The 20,160-nt window shown below is 35.0% G+C and overlaps 1 protein-coding gene across 1 annotated transcript in view; it reads right to left on the bottom strand.

Annotated features, from left to right (window-relative positions):
- The window catches only part of PSPC1 (paraspeckle component 1), a 60,832-nt gene that overhangs the window by 14,029 nt on the left and 26,643 nt on the right, over positions 1–20,160 (bottom strand). The window contains exons 5-6 of the mRNA XM_063103279.1: positions 19,937–20,021; positions 12,471–12,576 (exon numbers count right to left, since the gene is read on the bottom strand). Coding sequence (XP_062959349.1) covers positions 12,471–12,576; positions 19,937–20,021 — 191 coding nt within the window. The remainder of the gene's footprint in view (positions 1–12,470; positions 12,577–19,936; positions 20,022–20,160) is intronic.

Raw genomic sequence — 20,160 nt, 5'->3', positions numbered from 1 at the left:
CATACCTCAAGAGAGAGAAGAAAATAAGGATTTTACATAATAAATTTTTGGAACAAACTCATTTTCAGCTAAGAATTTTATTTTTTAATGCATATACCTGAGCACATTTTTAATTTTATTGTTTTCAACTGCCACAGCAAATTGTAACTAAAGAGTGGCTTTTAAAACCCAAAATGAGTTGCTTAGAGTGAGGTGCTGATACACCAAGGTCCAAGGTTCAATCTGTGTACCATCAGCTGCAAAAAAACCCCCCAAAAACAAAACAGAAACCTAAAATTAATTAGTAATATTTAATTACTCTTCAAATTTTATCCAGAACTCCCAAAGATATGAGCAATGGTACTAGCTACAAGACAAACACTATACTATTAACAAAATCTTACCAAAGCTCACATAAATACTGGTGACTGGTTTGCACTTCTTTATCCATAACCTCTTTCTTATCCAAAATATTTCCTTACCGAAGTTAAACAACTATCATGACTGGCTAGGTCAAGGTATAAAAGATGTAACAAAAGAAAAATATAAATGGCACAAGAAGCAATTCCAAATTGGTTCCACCAACATAAGAAAACAGTGGAAGAAGAAAACAAGGTCCAGTGTACGTAGACTGGACATATTTTATAGAGGAGAATACCCTTTCCTCTTTGTGATACTAGGCATTCAATAAATTATCTTAATAGTTTATCAGATATTTTGAAATTCTGACAATATATATTTTTTTCTAAGTAATTAACTCAAAGCAACAGATTTAATACATAGTAATTTTTGAAATATTTAAATGGTACTGAAATAAGGCTCAAAGAGTTATTTAAAATTTGCAATTATATGTGCTTCAACAACCACATCAATTGTTTAAACATGGGATTTAGAAAAAGCAATAACATACCACATGAAGACATTATCTTATAAAAGATATGTTATATGTACAACCAGAAGATCCAGGATTTGAAATGTGGTGCAGAATACAGTGGAAGATATAAGACAAAGAAGCAAACTTACCTATATACTTACAATTATTTGAAATATTTAAAAGCCTTTGAAAATTTGTGATTATATTTATCAACAGTCTAGCTTAAACAAATCCATTTCATCAGTAGAGCATGTTTACAAACCCATGGTTCCTACGGCCTACCACTAGAAGTTAATATTAAAAATAAATATTGATATTCCTATTTACATCTAGTTTAATTCAGTATAAAATTCTGACATTTCCGGTGATACTACATATTGAGGGCATGAAGGCCTCAATATGAAGTACTGAAAAAGATATTAGATCCTGATTGGCCTAAAAAATATTTTCTCACATAATCACCATCTAGAACAACTCCTGTAAGGTGGCTTTAAATATACCAAACAAGTCATAAAGAAGAACAAGTTACATTTTTATGCCTTCCTAGGCTCTTGTTATTAATTCAAACTATTTGAAAATTAAACAAAATTCTTATTAATAGTATTACACATATCAGACATTTCAAAAGTGTTTAGTTAACCACTTCTATGTGCCAATCTTGACTCTCTTCTCCAATTCTTCAAAAAAAGTAAACATTAGCTAAAAAGTAAGGTCTTACCACTCTGAACCAAACATTATTAGAAGAACTTACCACTTCAAATGAAAAGACATGAGGTATACCTACAACACAGCAGAATAATAAACCAATCATATCGTTAAAAAAAAAAAAAAAGGAATCTAAATAATTCCCACAATAATGTCAATACTACTCAATGGCATGCTTAACATTCTCCGGTAGAAAATTTCTTTCTCTAAGCTCTCAGAACTTTTAGTTGTATCTCTTAACATGCTGAATAAGTACTGCATGCCTAAAATCCTCTAACATCCTCTACAGTGCCCAGCACTGTTTCTGAACACAGGAAACAGTGAACACATTTTTCTTCCTAAATGGAAACCTCCGAGTCTTCCTGTAATACTAACACTCTGAAGGGATATTCAAGCGGGATCCACATATTGAAAAGTTAGGTGTGCTGAAAACCAAGCACAAAAAAATTGTTGGTTATTTGACTGTTTTTAAAAATTACTCTTCTTTATGTGACTCCATTTTAAAGTCTATAAAAATACATCAGTAGTCATACCTCAATATCACCCATATTTTCCAAAGTACCAAATGTTAAACATCTGAGATATTAGTGTTCAATAAATACCATGGTATGGTGGCCCATAAAGAATACTAAAAAGCACGTGATCGAGCTGCACTGGCATTTGAAAAACAGGACCTCAAACAACTATTTACATTTTACAGCTTACAACTATGTACTATAATATGACAAATATAAAATTCCTGACCTCAAAAAAAGACAGAACAATCAGTGGACAGCAAAGTCAGAAAATTATTAGAATGCAACTTGGTAAGTACTTAAAAAAGAACTATGTTAAAGAAGGATCATAGCTGGGATGAAGAGTCAGAGGAGGTAATGTATGAGTTGAGTCTATACAGATGCTCTCTACGAGGAAAAAAGAGATACAAAGATACAGAAATTTTTATGTATTACGAACCCATCTGAAACTCTAATGGAAAGTAAGACCAAAAAAAGACAAGAGTCATCTAATGTGACAAAGAAATAATCAAACACACTAAAGTATCTTCTGATAAAGTGTGCATTGTATTATATAGAGCATGAGAGACTCAGTAATCATTTCCACCTGGATTTGTTCAGAAGACTTTTAAATATGAATGATAAAACAGAGAAAAGAAAACCACTACTTATCCTTATGACTGGTTACCCTAATCATACATCTTGGTTCACCTAAAAAGTCCGTTTTATGCTTGCTATAAGAAAGTAATTTTTAATAGGATGTATCCATATTCATCTGTCCCAGTTGGGATGATAATTTTTAAGGTTTCCTTATATATGATTAGATATTAAAACTATTAAATCATCCTTTTGAGAAGTGATTCAAAAATTCAAAACCTGGTTAAAGCTGATACATACCTTCAACTCAAGTATCTCAAATCATCAAAATCCTAAAGATCATTTCCAAGAATATGTGCAAACATTACAAATTTACATGCCACAGTTTGTTTTCATTTGACCATAAAAGTGTAAGTCAAGTTCCAATTATGTACCATCCCAAGTATTCATAAAAGTACTTGGCTTGTTGCAATAATCAAATTATTTTAGTGAATAAATAAATGAAAACATCAACAACCAAAACTGATCACAACTAGAACATTACATGTGAGACCACTGCAATATTATTATTATTATTATCCATTTTGATTTTCACCAACACGTCCAAAGCATTGGGACTGGGTCACCATTAACCAGCAATTAGTAATACCCTGCTCAGTAGGCCAGACCTAAATCTGACACTAAATCCTACGGCAAATAATTCTTCAGTTATTTCCATAGGATGATGAAGAGGCCATATAAAAATCTCTTGTAAAATATGTCCTTTGTTTAAATGCTTCAATTGTCTAGACCCCCTCCCCAAAAAAACAACTTCTACTGAAGCACAATCAAATTACTTGTTAGGGATAAATAATCTGTAGAAAAAGAGGAGTGATGGCCCTGAGAAAACCACAAAATTGTAACTTCTCCTCTCAAAAATTCACAGACCGTTTCAGAAAATGAATTTGTACCTACTCATTAGTAAGTAACAATAGGGATCATTTCTCTCTGCCAGCATCAATTAATGAAATTTTATTATTAGCTAGAGTTTCTGTTTTGAGTTTTGTGCATGGCACAGCAGGGAAAGTCAGGTTATAATTAAATTAATGGGTGGTAAGAGAAACAATGCCCATGTAGGAAGAGACCAACATAAAGAAGTGACTGGTTAAATAACAGGCCACATTTGGCAATATTCATCAAAGGAGGTAACATTTGAAAGAACAATGCTTTATACCTCTACTGACTATAACTAAAATGATTTGAAAACTCCAAGGTATCAGCTGTGAGGCAATGATGCTTTACCAATTCTTCCCAAAACTTTTGCTCTGATTTATAACCATAACTACCAATGAACCTTCTGGAAACTAATTTGGATTCTTCAGGAAACCTGGATCTAGGACATGAGGTGCTGTGCTCAGTGAACCTTCTAAAAACACTGGAAAAGAACATATAAATTAGTAAACATGCATTATAATTCACAAACTCTTAGTTAATATGAGCCACTTTTTATAGATTCCCCCCAACTCTCAGATTAGCTGTAGATCAAGGGTCAGCAAACATTTTTGGTTCAAGGGCCAGACAGTAAATATTTCAGGCTCTGCAGGCCATACAATCTCAAAACGGTCATGTCGCAACTATTCAACTCAGCCTCTGTTGGGCAAACCAGCCATAAACAAACCAAAACAACACATTGTGTTCCACTAAAATTTTATTTACAAAAACAGGCAGTATATGGTTTGAGCCAGGCCTACTCTAGTCTGTTGAACCCTGGTCTAGATGAAATAATTAAAAGACTAAAAATTAATACATCGTTTGAGACAATATCCCCTGCATTATAATCTGAAAGCTGAATTTGAAGTTACCACACCCAAATTCTACGGGGTAAAAGAGACCTTAGCTAGAGAACAGACATCTTCGGGGTAACTAAGATCAAGCAGAAAATTTCAGTTAGCAGTTCACTTGGGAACTGATAATCATCAATTCCTTGAGGTTAGCAGAGGACACAAGAAACTTATAGCTGAAACTGCCTGGAGATGAAATAATGACCCAATAGGATCCTTCTCAAAAGTTTAGTTCTGTTTATCTCCCATTACACCCTCTTATGCTGATTTACTTTAGATGCTGTGCACCTACAATTAGGAATTAAAACTAAGTTTTCTTGTTTTTCTTACCTCCCTAATCAACTGCAAAGGGAGGAGACCCAAAAGTAAGGCAAAGCACCCTAGCTGATTATTAACTCATCTTCTTCCTTAAAGGAAAACTGCGTCCACATTAGAGGTACGAGTCAGGTATTTTTATGTTCCACTGATGCTTGACTGAGGTTATTGTCTTTGAGCTCTTCCTAGGAGATTACGATTCCAACCCTAAAATAACATCAAGGGCTTGAAGCTGACCAGTCCATCAGCTGCAGACTCCATGATGCCAAAGCACCAAGTCCATCATGGCACCCTGACATATGACTCAGACCCTCTGCTGGTCCTACGGCAAGCCTCCCCCTTTATCCTGCAGGATAAAACCCTTAGCTCACCTTCCCACCTCTTCCACTTTATAAACCCCAGAACGGGCATCAGAAGGTGGGATGATTTTAACTTGGTCACCCCCCAGATGCTGGTTATCTCATTAAATCTTCCAATGCTTGTACCAACTTTTGGACTTTCAAGTCATTTTTTTAGCGCGAGATGGCAAACAGAGCCTGACTGCTGGTAACAAGGGCACTATTAATGTAGAATGTTGTGCTATTTAAATTGTGTTCTGTATGAATCCCGCCCCCCATGTTGAAACACATCAAAGCCTGCCCTCAATGTACACTCCCCAGGACCCATAAAATATTCCACTACTGCTATTCGCATTTCAACATACAGCCATTGGTTTTCAACTTTCACTAACAAAAAAAAATAAACAAGGTGTAGAGCTTTTTACTTTTCTATCCCCTCCCCCACCCCACCCCTACACACACCTGTATAACTTTTTAAAATGCAAATCCCATGGTCACAACCCAGACCTACTGAATTACAATATCTGGTGGGTTGGATCTCAGGTATCTTTCTCTTTTAAGTTCCACAGATGTACTGCAAGGTTGAAAGTACTAAACCTCGCAAAACTGCCATCAAAAGACAACACATCACAATCCACTTGGATCACAAAACTAATCAATTTCTAGCTGTAAGATCTAGGAACTCACATTTTAAAAAATTCCCTAAGTGTTTACTATGTAATGTTTGAAAAACACTGTCCTTGGAAGAGGTATTACACTCTTAGCCTCTGGCTACATTTCCTTGATGTCTCTGGCCCCATGTAACACCTCTGACAAAGGAACACGACTGGGTCAAATTGTTGCCTTAGCATATAATATACCTCTACTTTCAAGTTTATATTGCATGTGTATTGAAATACTCAGGGCTATTCCCAACTACTAAAATGGGACCAAAAAATCTTCAATACCAAGTCAGGTGTATTTTTAGTTTAATGCAGGATATCTGGAACAGATCTGAAGGGCTATTCTTTTCTTTATGGAAAAGCAAAAACTAAGTAGCATCCAATCTAAACACTACCCCAATTTTCCTAAACAAAGTATTTACTAGGGGCCGAGCCCGTGGCGCACTCGGGAGAGTGCAGCGCTGGGAGCGCAGCGACGCTCCCGCCGCGGGTTCGGATCCTCTATAGGAATGGCCAGGGCACTCACTGGCTGAGTGCCGGTCACAAAAAAGACAAAAAAAAAAAAAAGTATTTACTAGGCTAGAATAAGACTGACATTTGGATATTTTTATGACATTAACATTTTCCCAAGAAGCAAAGTTCATTCCAAGAAACTGCATCAACAAAATTTTCTAATTAAAATCTGCCTTTACTCCAACGCAAATTGTTTCCACAAATAAAGCTGGTACACTGCAGTATGTAAGTGTTTAAACTGCTTTATCTACAGTAAGTGGGGAAACCCAATATGAAAATGATCACAAGATAATCTCATAAAATTCTCATTATTTCCAGAATAACTGCTTGTGATATGTCCAAAAGCTATGAAATTGTCATAAATAGAAAATTCCAACTCAGTAAATATTACCTAGAAAATGGTCTAATACACTCCACACTATGGTAAAGATAAACCTAAATGCAATTAAGACACAGTATAAACTGTATATATTAAGGCAGTCATAAGTATTTTATTCTACAAGAGTGAAAAATATCATGTTTAATTTATAATTACGATAGCAATTATCAAAGAGTGACTTCTAAGGAAAAATAATCTATGAAATAAGAATGAGAACTTGTAATTGATGCAGTGCTGACTTACATCCTTGGAACTCTTAAAAATACATGCTCACGTATGATACAAAATTATGATCAAGTTAAAGGCTGATAAAGAAAAATATGACCAGACATAACGAGTATTTTCCCTTATCCTTTGTTACATTAAGAAAAATTATTATTTAAGGGCTGGCCCATGGCTCACTTGGGAAAGTGTGGTGCTGATAACACCAAGACCACAGATTCGGATCCATATATAGAGATGTCTGGTTTGCTCACTTGGGAGAGCATGGTGCTAACAACACCGAGTCAAAGGTTAAGATCCCCTTACCGGTCATCTTTAAAAAAATAAAATAAAATAAAATTATTATTTAAGACAAAATAGTTAACAGTAGTTATTCTTTACTTCAAAGCCCCACACTCTTTCCTAGTTGTTCTGGAATTTTCTAACAGCAAGATAAGAAAGAAATGAGAGATGGCATCTTCGAACTAAACAAGAAAGGTTCCAGTTAAGATGGTGAAATTGACGGTCCCCAGCATCACTCTCTCCCACAAATCAACCAATTTACAACTATAAAAATGTAACAAAGCTGGGGCTGCTGGAGCTCAGGGGAAGAGAAGGAGAGACCTACAGAGTTTCATGAAGAGGGGGAAGCCTCGATGAGAGAAAGAAAAAACTGCTTGGAGCATTTTGGGCCACGGCCACTTTAAGGCTGGACCTGCTGAGTGCATGGAGCAGGAACCAGCAGAAGTCGCAGCTGTGCCCTTCAGATGAAGTTGCTTGGAGGTGGCAGGGGAGAATAGGGCCTTGGTGGCCCCCAGGACACTAAGACCACAAATAGGGTTCCCGTGGACCCACATAGGAGCAAGGAGCCAGAAAAGCTGAAAACGGGGAGCCATTCAGAGGCCAGTGAGACATTGCATGGGACTGGTGCAGGGCCCGTCCCAAGGGAAGTGTTTGGAGCACAGGTGGTGAGGGAGACAGGCCCACCGGGAGAACACTGGGACACAAGAACAGCCGATCCACCCCCAGTCAGCACAGGACCACTCAGTGGTGACTAGTTGGGAATACAGAATTGCATGGGGTGCAGTTTGATGAAAAGATTCAGACCCAGATCAGAGTTTCTACCCAACCCAGGAGGCAGAAGTCCCTATAAGGGCAGCACAAAAAGCCTTCCCTAGGGAAACAGCAGCAAAGCAGCAATTTAGCTCAACCACACAGCTCAAGTACTGATTCCCACAGGAAGTTCCCCTGCTTTAGAAGTAAGCAAAGTACAAAAAATTAGTTCTGGCCCAGGCACACCACCAGTGACTCGGGGCCTGTCCAGGGGCCGGGGCTTTGAGCTGGGGTCTGGACACCACACCCACACCCAGGCATACCACCAGCGCCAAGGAGCATGCCAAAAATATCACCTCTATGTGGGTGGCCCACCACAGCCACCACAATAACCACGGCTGCCGTGAAAGTGGCTAGATAGTGGTAGTCACAACTACCATGCAGATGGTCCACCAGCCACTGAAGTGCACTCACACAAGGAGAGTCACCAGTAGAGAACAAAGAAAAGAATAGGATGTCTCTCTCCACAAAGACCATCTCAGAGCGACAGAAGAAGCATCTGCTCTATAATATTGGGAGACCTGAACACACCTTTCAGTACTGGACAGATCACCTAGGCAACAAATCAACAGAGTAACCGTTACTCTTTTCAGAGGGAGAGAAGAAATCTAGGGTTATCAGTGGCAGGAGGCGGAAGGCAAAGAGGGATGGGGAGAGACTGGACAAGGGGCATAAAAAATAAGCACAATTTGTAACAATATACATACTAGTAATATTGATTTGATCAACATATGTCAACACTGAAGCCCCAAAATATGTATAATCAATTATGATTCAATAAAAATTTTTAAAAATAAATTATATATATATATATATATAAAACTAATCAAGAAAATTCTTATTACTTGGGCAAGCTGAACACTTACCATTTGATTCCTCCCTTTAAACTGAACACTGAAAAAAGAGAAAGCACCTAAGAGGGCTTAATTTCAAAGTTTTAAAACAAAAAAAATAAAAAATAAAATCCAAACGTTAAAATTGTTTTAACAATTTTTTCCAAAAACAGATTTCAAAGTAAAATGAAGAATAGTTAATAAAATTGCCTCAATGTATTCCTATTAACATAAAATAGTTGAGACCTGTAAAGAGCTTTTGTTAATATTTCTTGTAGTGGTAGATTAGGTTATATTAATAAACAGCATTACAAAGCTAGAAACCAAATACAACTGACACCAAAATAGTGAAAAACTCATGCCCATTCATATAATTTCTAATCCCCCCAAAAACCTGAAAATAAAAGACTATATTTCCCCCTAAAATTTTAATTCCATTGCTACCCAAATTATCACAGCCACTTCCATACGATTTGAAATATGGTTGGCTCCTCAGAAAATTAACAGCATAGTTACTGTGTGGCCTTATCTAACATAACAACTAATTTTTTAAAAAATTACAAATATTCCATCCCAAGATCCAGCATGCTTTTCTTGTAAAGGGCCAGAGAGTAAATATTTTAAGTTACTGTGGGTCACAAATAGTCTGTCTAATGTTCTTTTTTATCCAATAGCCCTTTAATAGGATAAACACCATCCTATCTCCATGGCAGTGGTCCCAGGCTATATAGTTTGCCAACTTTTGCTCTAGCCAAATTAATTTTATTATTATGCTTCAAGTATACAACACATACTTTAAGTAACTAATTGAAAAAAGGGTATCTTAGGGCCAGCCCATGGCTCACTTGGGAGAGTGTGGTGCTGATAACAACACCAAGGCCATGGGTTCGGATCCCATATAGAGATGGCCAGTTAGCTCACTGGGTGAGCGTGGTGCTGACAACACCAAGTCAAGGGTGAAGATCCCCTTATCGGTCATCTTTTAAAAAAGAAAAAAGGGTATTTTAATATTTAAATATATTATCATTTAACCCTTTCCTAAGAGTAGAATCTTGTGAAACAATAAATGATCTATTTTTCAAATGCCAATAAACCCAATGTGAGTATTTTAAAATATCTAATTCATCTATAGTCAAAGTTCATTGGATATTTATAAAATTTTAGCTGCTGTTAAAATGAACTGTAAAGACAAAAATGTTTTTAAATTAAAATACGAATTTTCAGTAATTCAATTTTAAATTGTAACAATGTTTCCAAATTTTTATGATAGAAAAGTAAAATTAAAACTACCAAAATATTTGTCCATCCTCTACCTACATTAAACGTCACTAAACATATAAAAACTATGATACAAATTTTGTTAAACTGTAAAATTATTTAAAAGAATAAAAAGTTAACAACCGAATTTGATATGGCCAATTAATCAAGTTTAACAGTAGAATATATTTTACTACCTCATTTCCTTCTAAGTCCCCCAAACGATTATTTAAGTATATGACATTACTACAAAGAGCTGCACATTCACTCAAAAATGTAAAAATTTATGCCAGAAAGATATCAAGAAAATTGATTCCATCTATTTTTTTTTTACTCCATCAATTTTATCATAAGCAAGCACCTTAGTAAATATTCAGTTAAATAAAAGGAGTAGGTAGAACTTCCATACCCTCAATGAATGTTTCCTTAAGAAATGTATCATACATGGTTTACACATGATTATATTTGGAGATAAACACACTAGTTACTATTTTTCAAATACAGGCCTGGAAATATTTAAAATTCCACTTCCATTTATAACATCATAAAATATCTACACATAGATAAATCCAACAGATTTATGTTCAAATTTAACAACCAAAAAAACCAAAGACAATTTAAGTTATGTCACTAAGAAAAAAGCCACTAAACAAGTGCTATGTATCCAAGGAGAAAAAAGAAGATTACAAAATAAAGCAAGAAATTACTCTACAAAAATTTAGAATGCTTAAAAACTTACTCAACTAATTTGGTAATGGAATTTAAAAATCAATTAAACTAATATGACATAAATAATAAAAAACTAATTGAATTTAAATGCCACATAATTTTTATTTAAAGGACATTTACTTGATAAAAATTTCTTGTTACACGAGTTAGAATTTATTTTACTATGCATCTTTTTAATAAAAAAAAGTTTTAAAATTTCCTAGGGACAAAAGAATGGAGACTGAGAAGGTAAAGGAAAAAAGCACCAATGATCTGAATTAATACGTTTAGCCTCAAAAACTAATCAAAGAAGTTTAAGTTCTTATGAAAGAATCATGGCTTTTGAACACCAGAGAAAAAAACAGTAAATATTATTCAGAATAATGAGCTAATAAGTTGTCATTCTTTCAAGGTGAACAACGAAACTCTTTATTAGTTATTAATAACTTGTATTTTGGGGCCGGCCCGTGGCTCATTCGGGAGAGTGCGGCGCTGATAACACCAAGGCCATGAGTTCGGATCCCATATAGGGATGGCCGGTTGGCTCACTGGGTGAGTGTGGTGCTGACAACACCAAGTCAAGGGTTAAGATCCCCTTACCGGTCATCTTTTAAAAAAAATAAAAAGTAAAAAATAACTTGTATTTTGGACTGGCTGGTTAGTTCAGTTGGTTAGAGCATAGAGCTGAGAACACCAAGGCTCTATCTAGGTCCTGGCCGGCCACCAAAAAAAACAAAAAAAGAACTTATAGATTTCAACATATGTGAAGTAGTCAGTCTTCTTTGCCCCATCACCCGGCCCCCCCAAAAAACAAAAATCTGAGACAGATCTAGTCTTTTAATGCCAGTTTGTGGGAAATTCAGGGATAAAGGAACATGTTAAAATATCACTGCAAGGATGTAATCAGCAAAATACTAATGTGAGATACTCTATACAATAAAGGCTGTTTCTTAAAAATAAATGCGGAAAAAGTAAGGAGAATAAACCTATAGAACTAAACGGAACTAAAAAGTCAATTCAACAAAACCTATTACAAAAAGAAATTTATAAGACTTGTGCAAAATTTGGGCTTTAATAGTTAATATTTAAAGAATTGACCATTTTTAAGATATAATAAAGGCATTTAAAAGAAGAGTCCTCATCTATTAGCGATACATACTGAAAATACTTATGAATGAAATTATATGAAGTCAGGAATTTCATACAAAATAACTTGGGAAAGAAGGTGAGTATACTTAAAGATGAAAAAGATAAGCCATGTGTTTATAAATGTTATGACTGGATGATGAGCACATACTAGTACACTTTTGAATATGTCTCAAATATTCCAAAATAAAGATTTTTAATATCAGTATATGGTGATGATCAGTCAAGTAGAGATGATGTATATATTAAGATTTCTAATTTAGTAGCATGAATTTTTTTAAAAATCAATTAAAATAATGGAAAAAGACAATATCCATTTAATAAAACACGAAATTTACCTTTAAAAATTAATTTTAATTTACTACCTACCTGTAAAAGGATAAAAAAATAACTAGTTTAACATTACAAACTCAGAAAGATTAGAAAAATATATAAACCAAAATATATACTATATAAACCAAAATCTAAAAAATTCTAAACATACACCAGCCACCTGAAAATATAAAATAATTTTAGTTAACTAGTATTTTACTTACATTTTCCATATAGTTTGGTTTAAAGCCCTCTTGCTGCCGCCTCAGCTCCTCCTGTTCTCTGTGTCGGATCATTTCTTCCTCTCGACGACGATGCTCCTCTTCATGTCTGAAGTTTTTAAAATAAAAATTTTAGCATTATTACATATGAACCATAATTGGATTTTTTTCATGTAAAACAAAATTATTTGTACAAATGACATCATGCCAAATCTGTGACTAATGACTGTCCATGTCATCCTAAATTTACCTTCCTTCTCTGCTGCAAACTTATAATAAATCAAATAAAGGAAATAAAGTAACTAGGGTAAATCAAAAAAACAAAGTAACAATGAAAAACTGGGTAATTAAATGCTTATATTTAAGAAATCAAGAGTCCAAAAAGGCTCAAACGTGTACCTCCTACTGTAAAATAAGGAAAAGTCTGGATCTATCACTGGCTTAGCAGACATCTTACAGGCACTCAAAACGTATCTGGAGGTAAGCCACCTCAAACAACCACATTGCCTAGGTAAAAATCCTATTATATGCCCCTCTCCCCCCCCGCATTTTCATCAACCCACTGAAGAAATCCCTGAAGTTGGTGTCAGTCCACAACTTGTTTTGGTAAATTAAGTTTTACAGAATAATCATTTACTTTACTGTCTATGGCTACTTTGGAGCTAGAGCAGTTGAGTAACTGAGACAAAGACCACATGAACTGTAACGTGTAAAATAGCTGCTATCTACCCAAAACTGCCAGCCACCAAAACAAACAAAAAAAAAATTGGTATCTAGTCTTTTTCCAGAAAAAGTTGGCCGACCCCTGCCAATCCCTGTGCGGGATTACTATTAAATCAGTAATTAAGTTATAATATAATTAAGAGGGAAAAACTACATAATAATAATGAAGAAACAGACTCTCTCATATTGGCATTTAAATCAATGCAAATCCAAATATATATGCCCTCCACCCACAAAAACTGTAATAGCTATTTAAACAGCAAAGAATATATAAACCGATTCCCCCATAGTAGGTCTCATCTTCTAAGTTATTCTACGTTCAGAATTACAGTGTAATTCTCAAATTTTAAGATACTTTGCTGCTGTTTGTTATACAACACTCTCCCTAAACACAAGTCCACCACCTATAAGATATGGTGATTTCTTCCAGTGCCAAGGGAAAATGCGAGACCACATAAAGGAACAATGTTGCTAAGGGATTGCAAGCAAAATCTGGACTATTTTGAGATTGCTGTCTAACTCTACAAAATATAACTCTCTTAACATTTCTTAACCATGTGTTTAGATAAATTCTAGCAAATGCAGGAATTTTTTTCTTAAAAAAAAAAAAAGGAAAATCTTACAGTAAATTTTTAATCCACTTCTTGGACATTGACATACTCAAATTTTACTGTTAAGAAAATACTTTCACATTCACACACTGCTAAAAATGTACATTAGGTACAGGTAAAACTATCTTACTAAGAGACTCTAAGGCCAAATGTATTTTGAAATTCAGAGTTTCTCTAATTTTAAAAAGGGGTCAATATACTAATAGTACTTATATTCACAGTGGGACCTGGGGCAGCACCTCATAAGCAACCACATTAATATTTCTGCAGTAAGATTAATATTCACACTCTCTGGAAATAATAAAAGTTTTACATTACTACAACATGAGTTCAAGTCAAATTTTGCCATCAAATAGCCCAATGTCAGATCCTGCCACTAAACAATACATTAAAAATCTTTTGGTTTCAAAGCTTTTTTTGGTCTTCAGAATTGCAGACAGAGTAGTGTGGACCTGGTGACTTTGCTGGGTGACAACTCGTAGCATATAATTTTAAATGTGCAAACCCCTTCCAGTAAACCAAACAGAAATATCAGCACAAGAGAGCAAGGATATATATACAATGTGGAATTACTTGTAAAAGCAAAAGGTTGACGACACATTAATCAGTTATAAATGGGGGACAATTAAAGTTCACTGATGCCATGGAATACAACTGTTACAAAGAGGTAGATGTGTATCTACTGACAGGTAGGAATGTCTATGGTGCAGCTGTCAGAAAAAAGGCAATCAAAAGAATGGTATTCCTGTTACTACTTTCAAAAATCATTTGGCTGGGTGGTTAGCTCAGTTGGTTGGAGCGTGGTGTTGGTTAACACCAAGGTCAAGGGTTCAGATCCCCATACATTTGGCCAGCCCCCCCCCCCAAAAGAATTCATTTGTATGAGCCTACAATAGGGTATGGAAAAGTTTATGTCACACTGGGCATAATTTGGGGAACAGGAGCACTGCCTTTGTGATTATACCACACTGATCTAAATACTAAACAGAATGCAGAGACAATCCCTGTTGTCCACATATGTTTGCTTTCAATTATTTCTACTCCACAAGATGCTAACCTTTTTAAGTACATAAATTATCTCTTCTGGTCAAGTATTACTCCAAAATTATCTCTTTGGGTCAAGGATTACTCTTAGGTTTTATTCACAGTTGAAACTAAAAAGTATAGAAGTGTAACAAATTTTAATATCCTTCACATTATAGTTAGGTGAAAATTGATAAAACTTAAATTTTATAATTTTTAATTGGAGGCCCACTAATTATTTTCAGGTCTCAAATATATCTGTAGGATTTTGAAAAACTGAGAGGGCCTAGGCACTAAGCTATGATGCCTACTGGTTAAAACCACCCTACTGTTCTTGTTTGGCACTATGCCCTCAAATCTATCACAAGGCCCAAGACATCATAAAGGCTTTATAATAATTTGCTGAATGACTTAAGAAAGGAAATGAATGAGTGGTTGTGCAGATGAGTAAGTGGGTGAAGAGAAACTGAATAAATGAATGAACAAAACAAAATGAACAACTACAAAGTGGTCAAGTCACATTTTCAACTAGCTCATCTAGCCCCTCTTCCTGGTCTTCCTTCTATGCTGCCACAGCTTCTGAAGAATTACGTGACACATGAAAAAGTAACAATGTATTTGTAGCATAGAAAGGAAAACCAGAAATTTGTGAACTCCAGATCAACTCTATTTCTCTCAAAATATACTTTCCTATGCTGGTGTTTTCTACCTTGCAAATAAGGTAAAACAAAAAGGCAAAGTCCAGATTATTTGACCTTTTAATAAAGCTGTCTTATGTGGTAGCAGCCTCAGCCAGATAAATCTCTTCTGTCTAATTGCTGTAATTTTCTTCATTTACTTTTTCTTAAAAGTATGGGATAATGTGGGCTGGCCTGTGGCTCTCTTGGGAGAGTGTGGTGCTGATAACCAAGGCCATGGGTTCAGATCCCATACAGAGATGGCCGGTTAGCTCACTGGGTGAGCATGGTGCTGACAACACCAAGTCAAGGGTTAAGATTCCCTTACTGTTCATCTTTAAAAAAAAAAAAAAAAGTATGGGATAATTTGACAGTTTAATTAATATGTAAACTAAGTTCCAAACACAATTTTTTCCTTTCCTTGATATGCTGCAGAACTACTCGATCTTAAGATTCTTAATCCAAGATTCTTACAGTTAATGTCAAAAGAAATTCCCCAGCCACCAGGCAAGAGTAAGGCTGTAACAATGGATAGAATGTAAAACCTCCATAAACTACTATATCTACTTAGGGAACATGAGAGCTCTTGGTATGATGCACCACATAGTGTCTAAATGAAAACTCTAAGCAGAACTGTAGATGCTAAAGGAACCCATGTGCTTTCAACTGTCTACATTATTTGCTGATATGCACATAACTTTCAGCTTGCTATTTTCAAATAAATAATAAAGTCCACTAATAACAAAACAAAACAAACAAAAAAAAAGAGTAAGGTTGTAACAGATTTATCACTGCCTGCATTTGCTAGAATTTACCCAAACATAAAGGTTACCCATATCAAATTATCACCTCATTGTTGAGATCGTTTTACTGTTAGTATTCAGGTATCTGAATTTCGAATTGAATCTAATGCCCTTGCTTACTAGGAAAATCATGCAATAAAAAATTACCACATACACAGACTTATCACAAATAGCAAACAATATTTCAACCCATGATTAATTAGAGTCACTCTGAGCACGTCACTTTCTTTTTAGTAATCTGATCATTCTAACTAATGTCTGGTTAACTCCTATGTTAATGTGAGTTGCATAGTGGCAAAGCATGTGGGTTTTGCTCCCCACTTTTTCCCCAACACCCAGAGTGCTGTTTTTCTTTTTTTTTTACTTTAAACTTTTTTAGACTTACAGAAAAGTTGCAAAAATAGTACACAGTTTCTACACACACACACACACACACACACACACATTCATCCAGCTGCCCCTATTATTAATGTCTTACATTACCATGGTACAATTAAGAAAACCAGGAATAAATATTGGTACAGTATTATAAATAACTACAGACCTTATTCAAATTTCACCCGTTTCCCCACTAATGTCCTTGTTCTGTTCCAGGACCTTATCCAGAACCTCATACTGTATTCAATTATTATTTTTCTTTAGTCTCCTCCACTCTTTTAACAGTTCAGTTTTTCTTTTGTGAACTTTGAAAGAGAACTGATTATTTTGTAGACTGTCCTTCAATTTAGGTTTGTCTGATGTTTTCTCATGACTAGAATGCGGTTATGCATATTTGACAAGAATACCATAAAAACGATGTTATGTCTTCCTTAGTGAATTTTATCAAGGGGCTCCTGAGGTCGTCTTACAATGGGTGATATGAAAAGTAGAGTCTGCTGGGTTTCTCCACTTTTTTACTATTTTTCCATTCGTACTTTATACAAATTTGCAAAAATCCTCCGTCTCAAGTTTTGCCCATCAACTTTACCATCTATCACTAAATCCTGTCTGTAACAATTATTAATATAGTGTTTGCTTATTGGTGATTTTCTATCTCCCTCATTCCTTCTGCATTTATTAATTCAATTTTACTGTTAGGAAGAACTGTCCTTTCTCCCCACCACTTATTTATTCAATTACTTTTATCAATATGGACTCATGGATATCTGTTTTATTCTCTGGTTTAAAATCTAATATTATCATTTCTTTTATTTTGTTGCTGAAATTGTTCCAACTCTGGCCATTAGGAGCCCCCCTTCAGGTTGGTTCTTGGTTCTTTTGACATGCCCTATCTTTTTTTGAGCACTTTCTTACTCTCTGGCACAGGATATTCCAGTCTCATCTTGGATTTTTCAGTCCTGGAACCAACCACTTCTCCAAAGAGCCTCGGGGTTCCTTTTATCAGAGAACAGTACTTAGAAACAAAGATCTGGGTACTAGATGTGCCTCACTGTTATGTGGCCATGAGGGCCTCTAGGGCCTTCTCAGTAGACAGAGCTATGAAATTTATGTACTTATATTAACTCACACATAAACACATACCTATATTTCTGCAACTATCTGTCAATATTAAATACCACTGAATTTATACTGATATCTCTAATTCCAATCCAACACTACAGAATTCATTTTAATTTTAATTCTTCTTTCTCCCACAATGAGAAACTTGCATCTTATTATCTATATTTACTAATTTGTTCACTTAAAAAACTTTGTGCACACAAAGTAGGTTCAAAATCGGTAACCCTTTATAGCCAAGGTAAATACAAAACACAAAAAACAAAACTGCTAACCCATACCCCTAACTAGATTACAGTATATATGGCTCTTCTTGTCATTAGACTTTCAGTATCCACTCAAGATACTGTTTTCCAAAGTTACTTAAGTTCCTTATTTTCTTCCCCATCCCACTTCAGTGTGATTATGTTATTTGTGTTTTTTAATGTTATTTTGTAATACAATTAGTTTCATTTGTTATATTTTTGTACCCTATTTTGGTTTCCCTCATATTGTTTGGTTTCACTTTTTTGTTTTTGTGTATGTGTACATGATGGTAGGGTACTAGTTCAAAAAGCTTAGCTGTCAAGTCAATATAAAAGGAGAAAGCAATTGGTAAAAGGCAACAAAAGATGATTACATCGTATAATGTTGAATATACTAATTATCCTGATTTGAGCATCACATATTGCACACAGATATTGATATTCAACACAGTACCCCACAGATATGTACAACCAATTATGTTTCAATTAAAAAAGAGAGAGAGAAAGCTGGATTCAGATAAGGTTTTATGCTTGGGCAGGTGAGCTTTCCTTTTCTTTGTGAAAGAGATTTGAACATATTAAATAAAAAGGAAGCCTGGCCAGTTAGATCACTTGGGAGAGCATGGTGCTGGTAATGCCAAGGTCACAGGTTCTGATCTCTGTACTGGCCATCCACCAAAACAAAAAACAATCTGCTCAACTTGAGCTCCTATACTAAATAAAAAGGAAAGAAGCAAGAGTGGCCAGTTAGCTTAGTTCGTCAGAGCACAGTATTATAACACCAAGATCAAGGGTTTGAATCCCTGTACAGAGTAGCTGCCCCCAAAACAGGAAAGAAGCAAAGATAAGGTGAAATAAAGCCACTGAGGTACGCAGTTTATGTGGGGAGTTCTGACTCAGTAGTCATGGAAGGAGGCTTGAAACTTTGTATTTCTAATAATTCCGCAAGTAAGAATGCTGATGTTGCCTATCCACAGATTATAATTTGAGAGCGACTTAAGAAAAGTAAAATCAGAGTAGTTCTGAAATAGAAATAAATATACATAGATATAATCAGGTGCAAACACAAAGTTGGAAAAAATACATCAAAATATACTGAATACCTCCCATTTGCAGACTGTGGAGAAGTTTCAGACTCATTCATGGTTTTTTACTCCTTTGCTTTTATTTTCCCCTGAGCACCTTATTCCTACCACAAGCACTTACTACTTTTATAGCACTTTCAAGAACAAAATTTCTAAATTTGCTTCATCTGTCATAACTTTGTTTATAACATTTCATAATTATTATGATTTTTTGAAACTTTGAAGCTTATCCCATTATGTTTCACAATTAACTATTTCAGCCACAAGGAAAGCTGTCAATTTTTGTTCATACATCTTAGATCAGCCACTCTCCCAAACTTGCTTACCTAAACATTTTAAGTTGACCATCACAGCTGCCTGTTATGTACTGAGATTTTAAATGCCCACACCCTTTTTACCATGGAGTCCACTTCCAGAAATCTTTTTGAACAAACGATGAGACGCACAACAGAGATGAATAAAGTATTCATAGCAGTGTTATAAACATGAAAAAATAAAGAGTAACTCAAATACACCCATCTCTGGAAAAATGTTCTAGTAAATCATAGCACACTTGTACAACAAATTACACACAAAATGCCTAAGCCCCTTATTTACTTCACAGTGTATGCAATCAAAGTGCCCTTAACCAGCTAAAAAATCTTAAGAACAGGAATGAATTATGCTACACTGCGGAGTAAGTAATTCCCCATGTGTAGCAAAAAGAGTCAATTTTCTTATTCTTTGTTCTCTAACAGTTTTATTACTAACACACACAATGGAAACTATATATATTCATGTTTATGTTACAATGATGTTCTTTTACCTCAGTTGTATTTGCTTCCGTTTTTGCAGCTCCTGGTTTCTGAGTTCTTCCAAGCGTCTGAGTTCTTCCTGACGTCTCATTAGATCTATAAAATATTGACTGCACATTAATATTTTTAGCTTCCCTTTCTGTATTTTTATATCAATATGCATAAAGTTCTTTATCACTGGCAATATATTTAGTAACTTATTCAAACTCATGCACCTAACTCCTCTTTTTGTCTT

This window comes from Cynocephalus volans, chromosome 7 (genome assembly GCF_027409185.1).
Source record: "Cynocephalus volans isolate mCynVol1 chromosome 7, mCynVol1.pri, whole genome shotgun sequence".
Classification (NCBI taxonomy): domain Eukaryota; kingdom Metazoa; phylum Chordata; class Mammalia; order Dermoptera; family Cynocephalidae; genus Cynocephalus; species Cynocephalus volans.
This window is presented reverse-complemented; position numbering and strand designations above follow the sequence as displayed.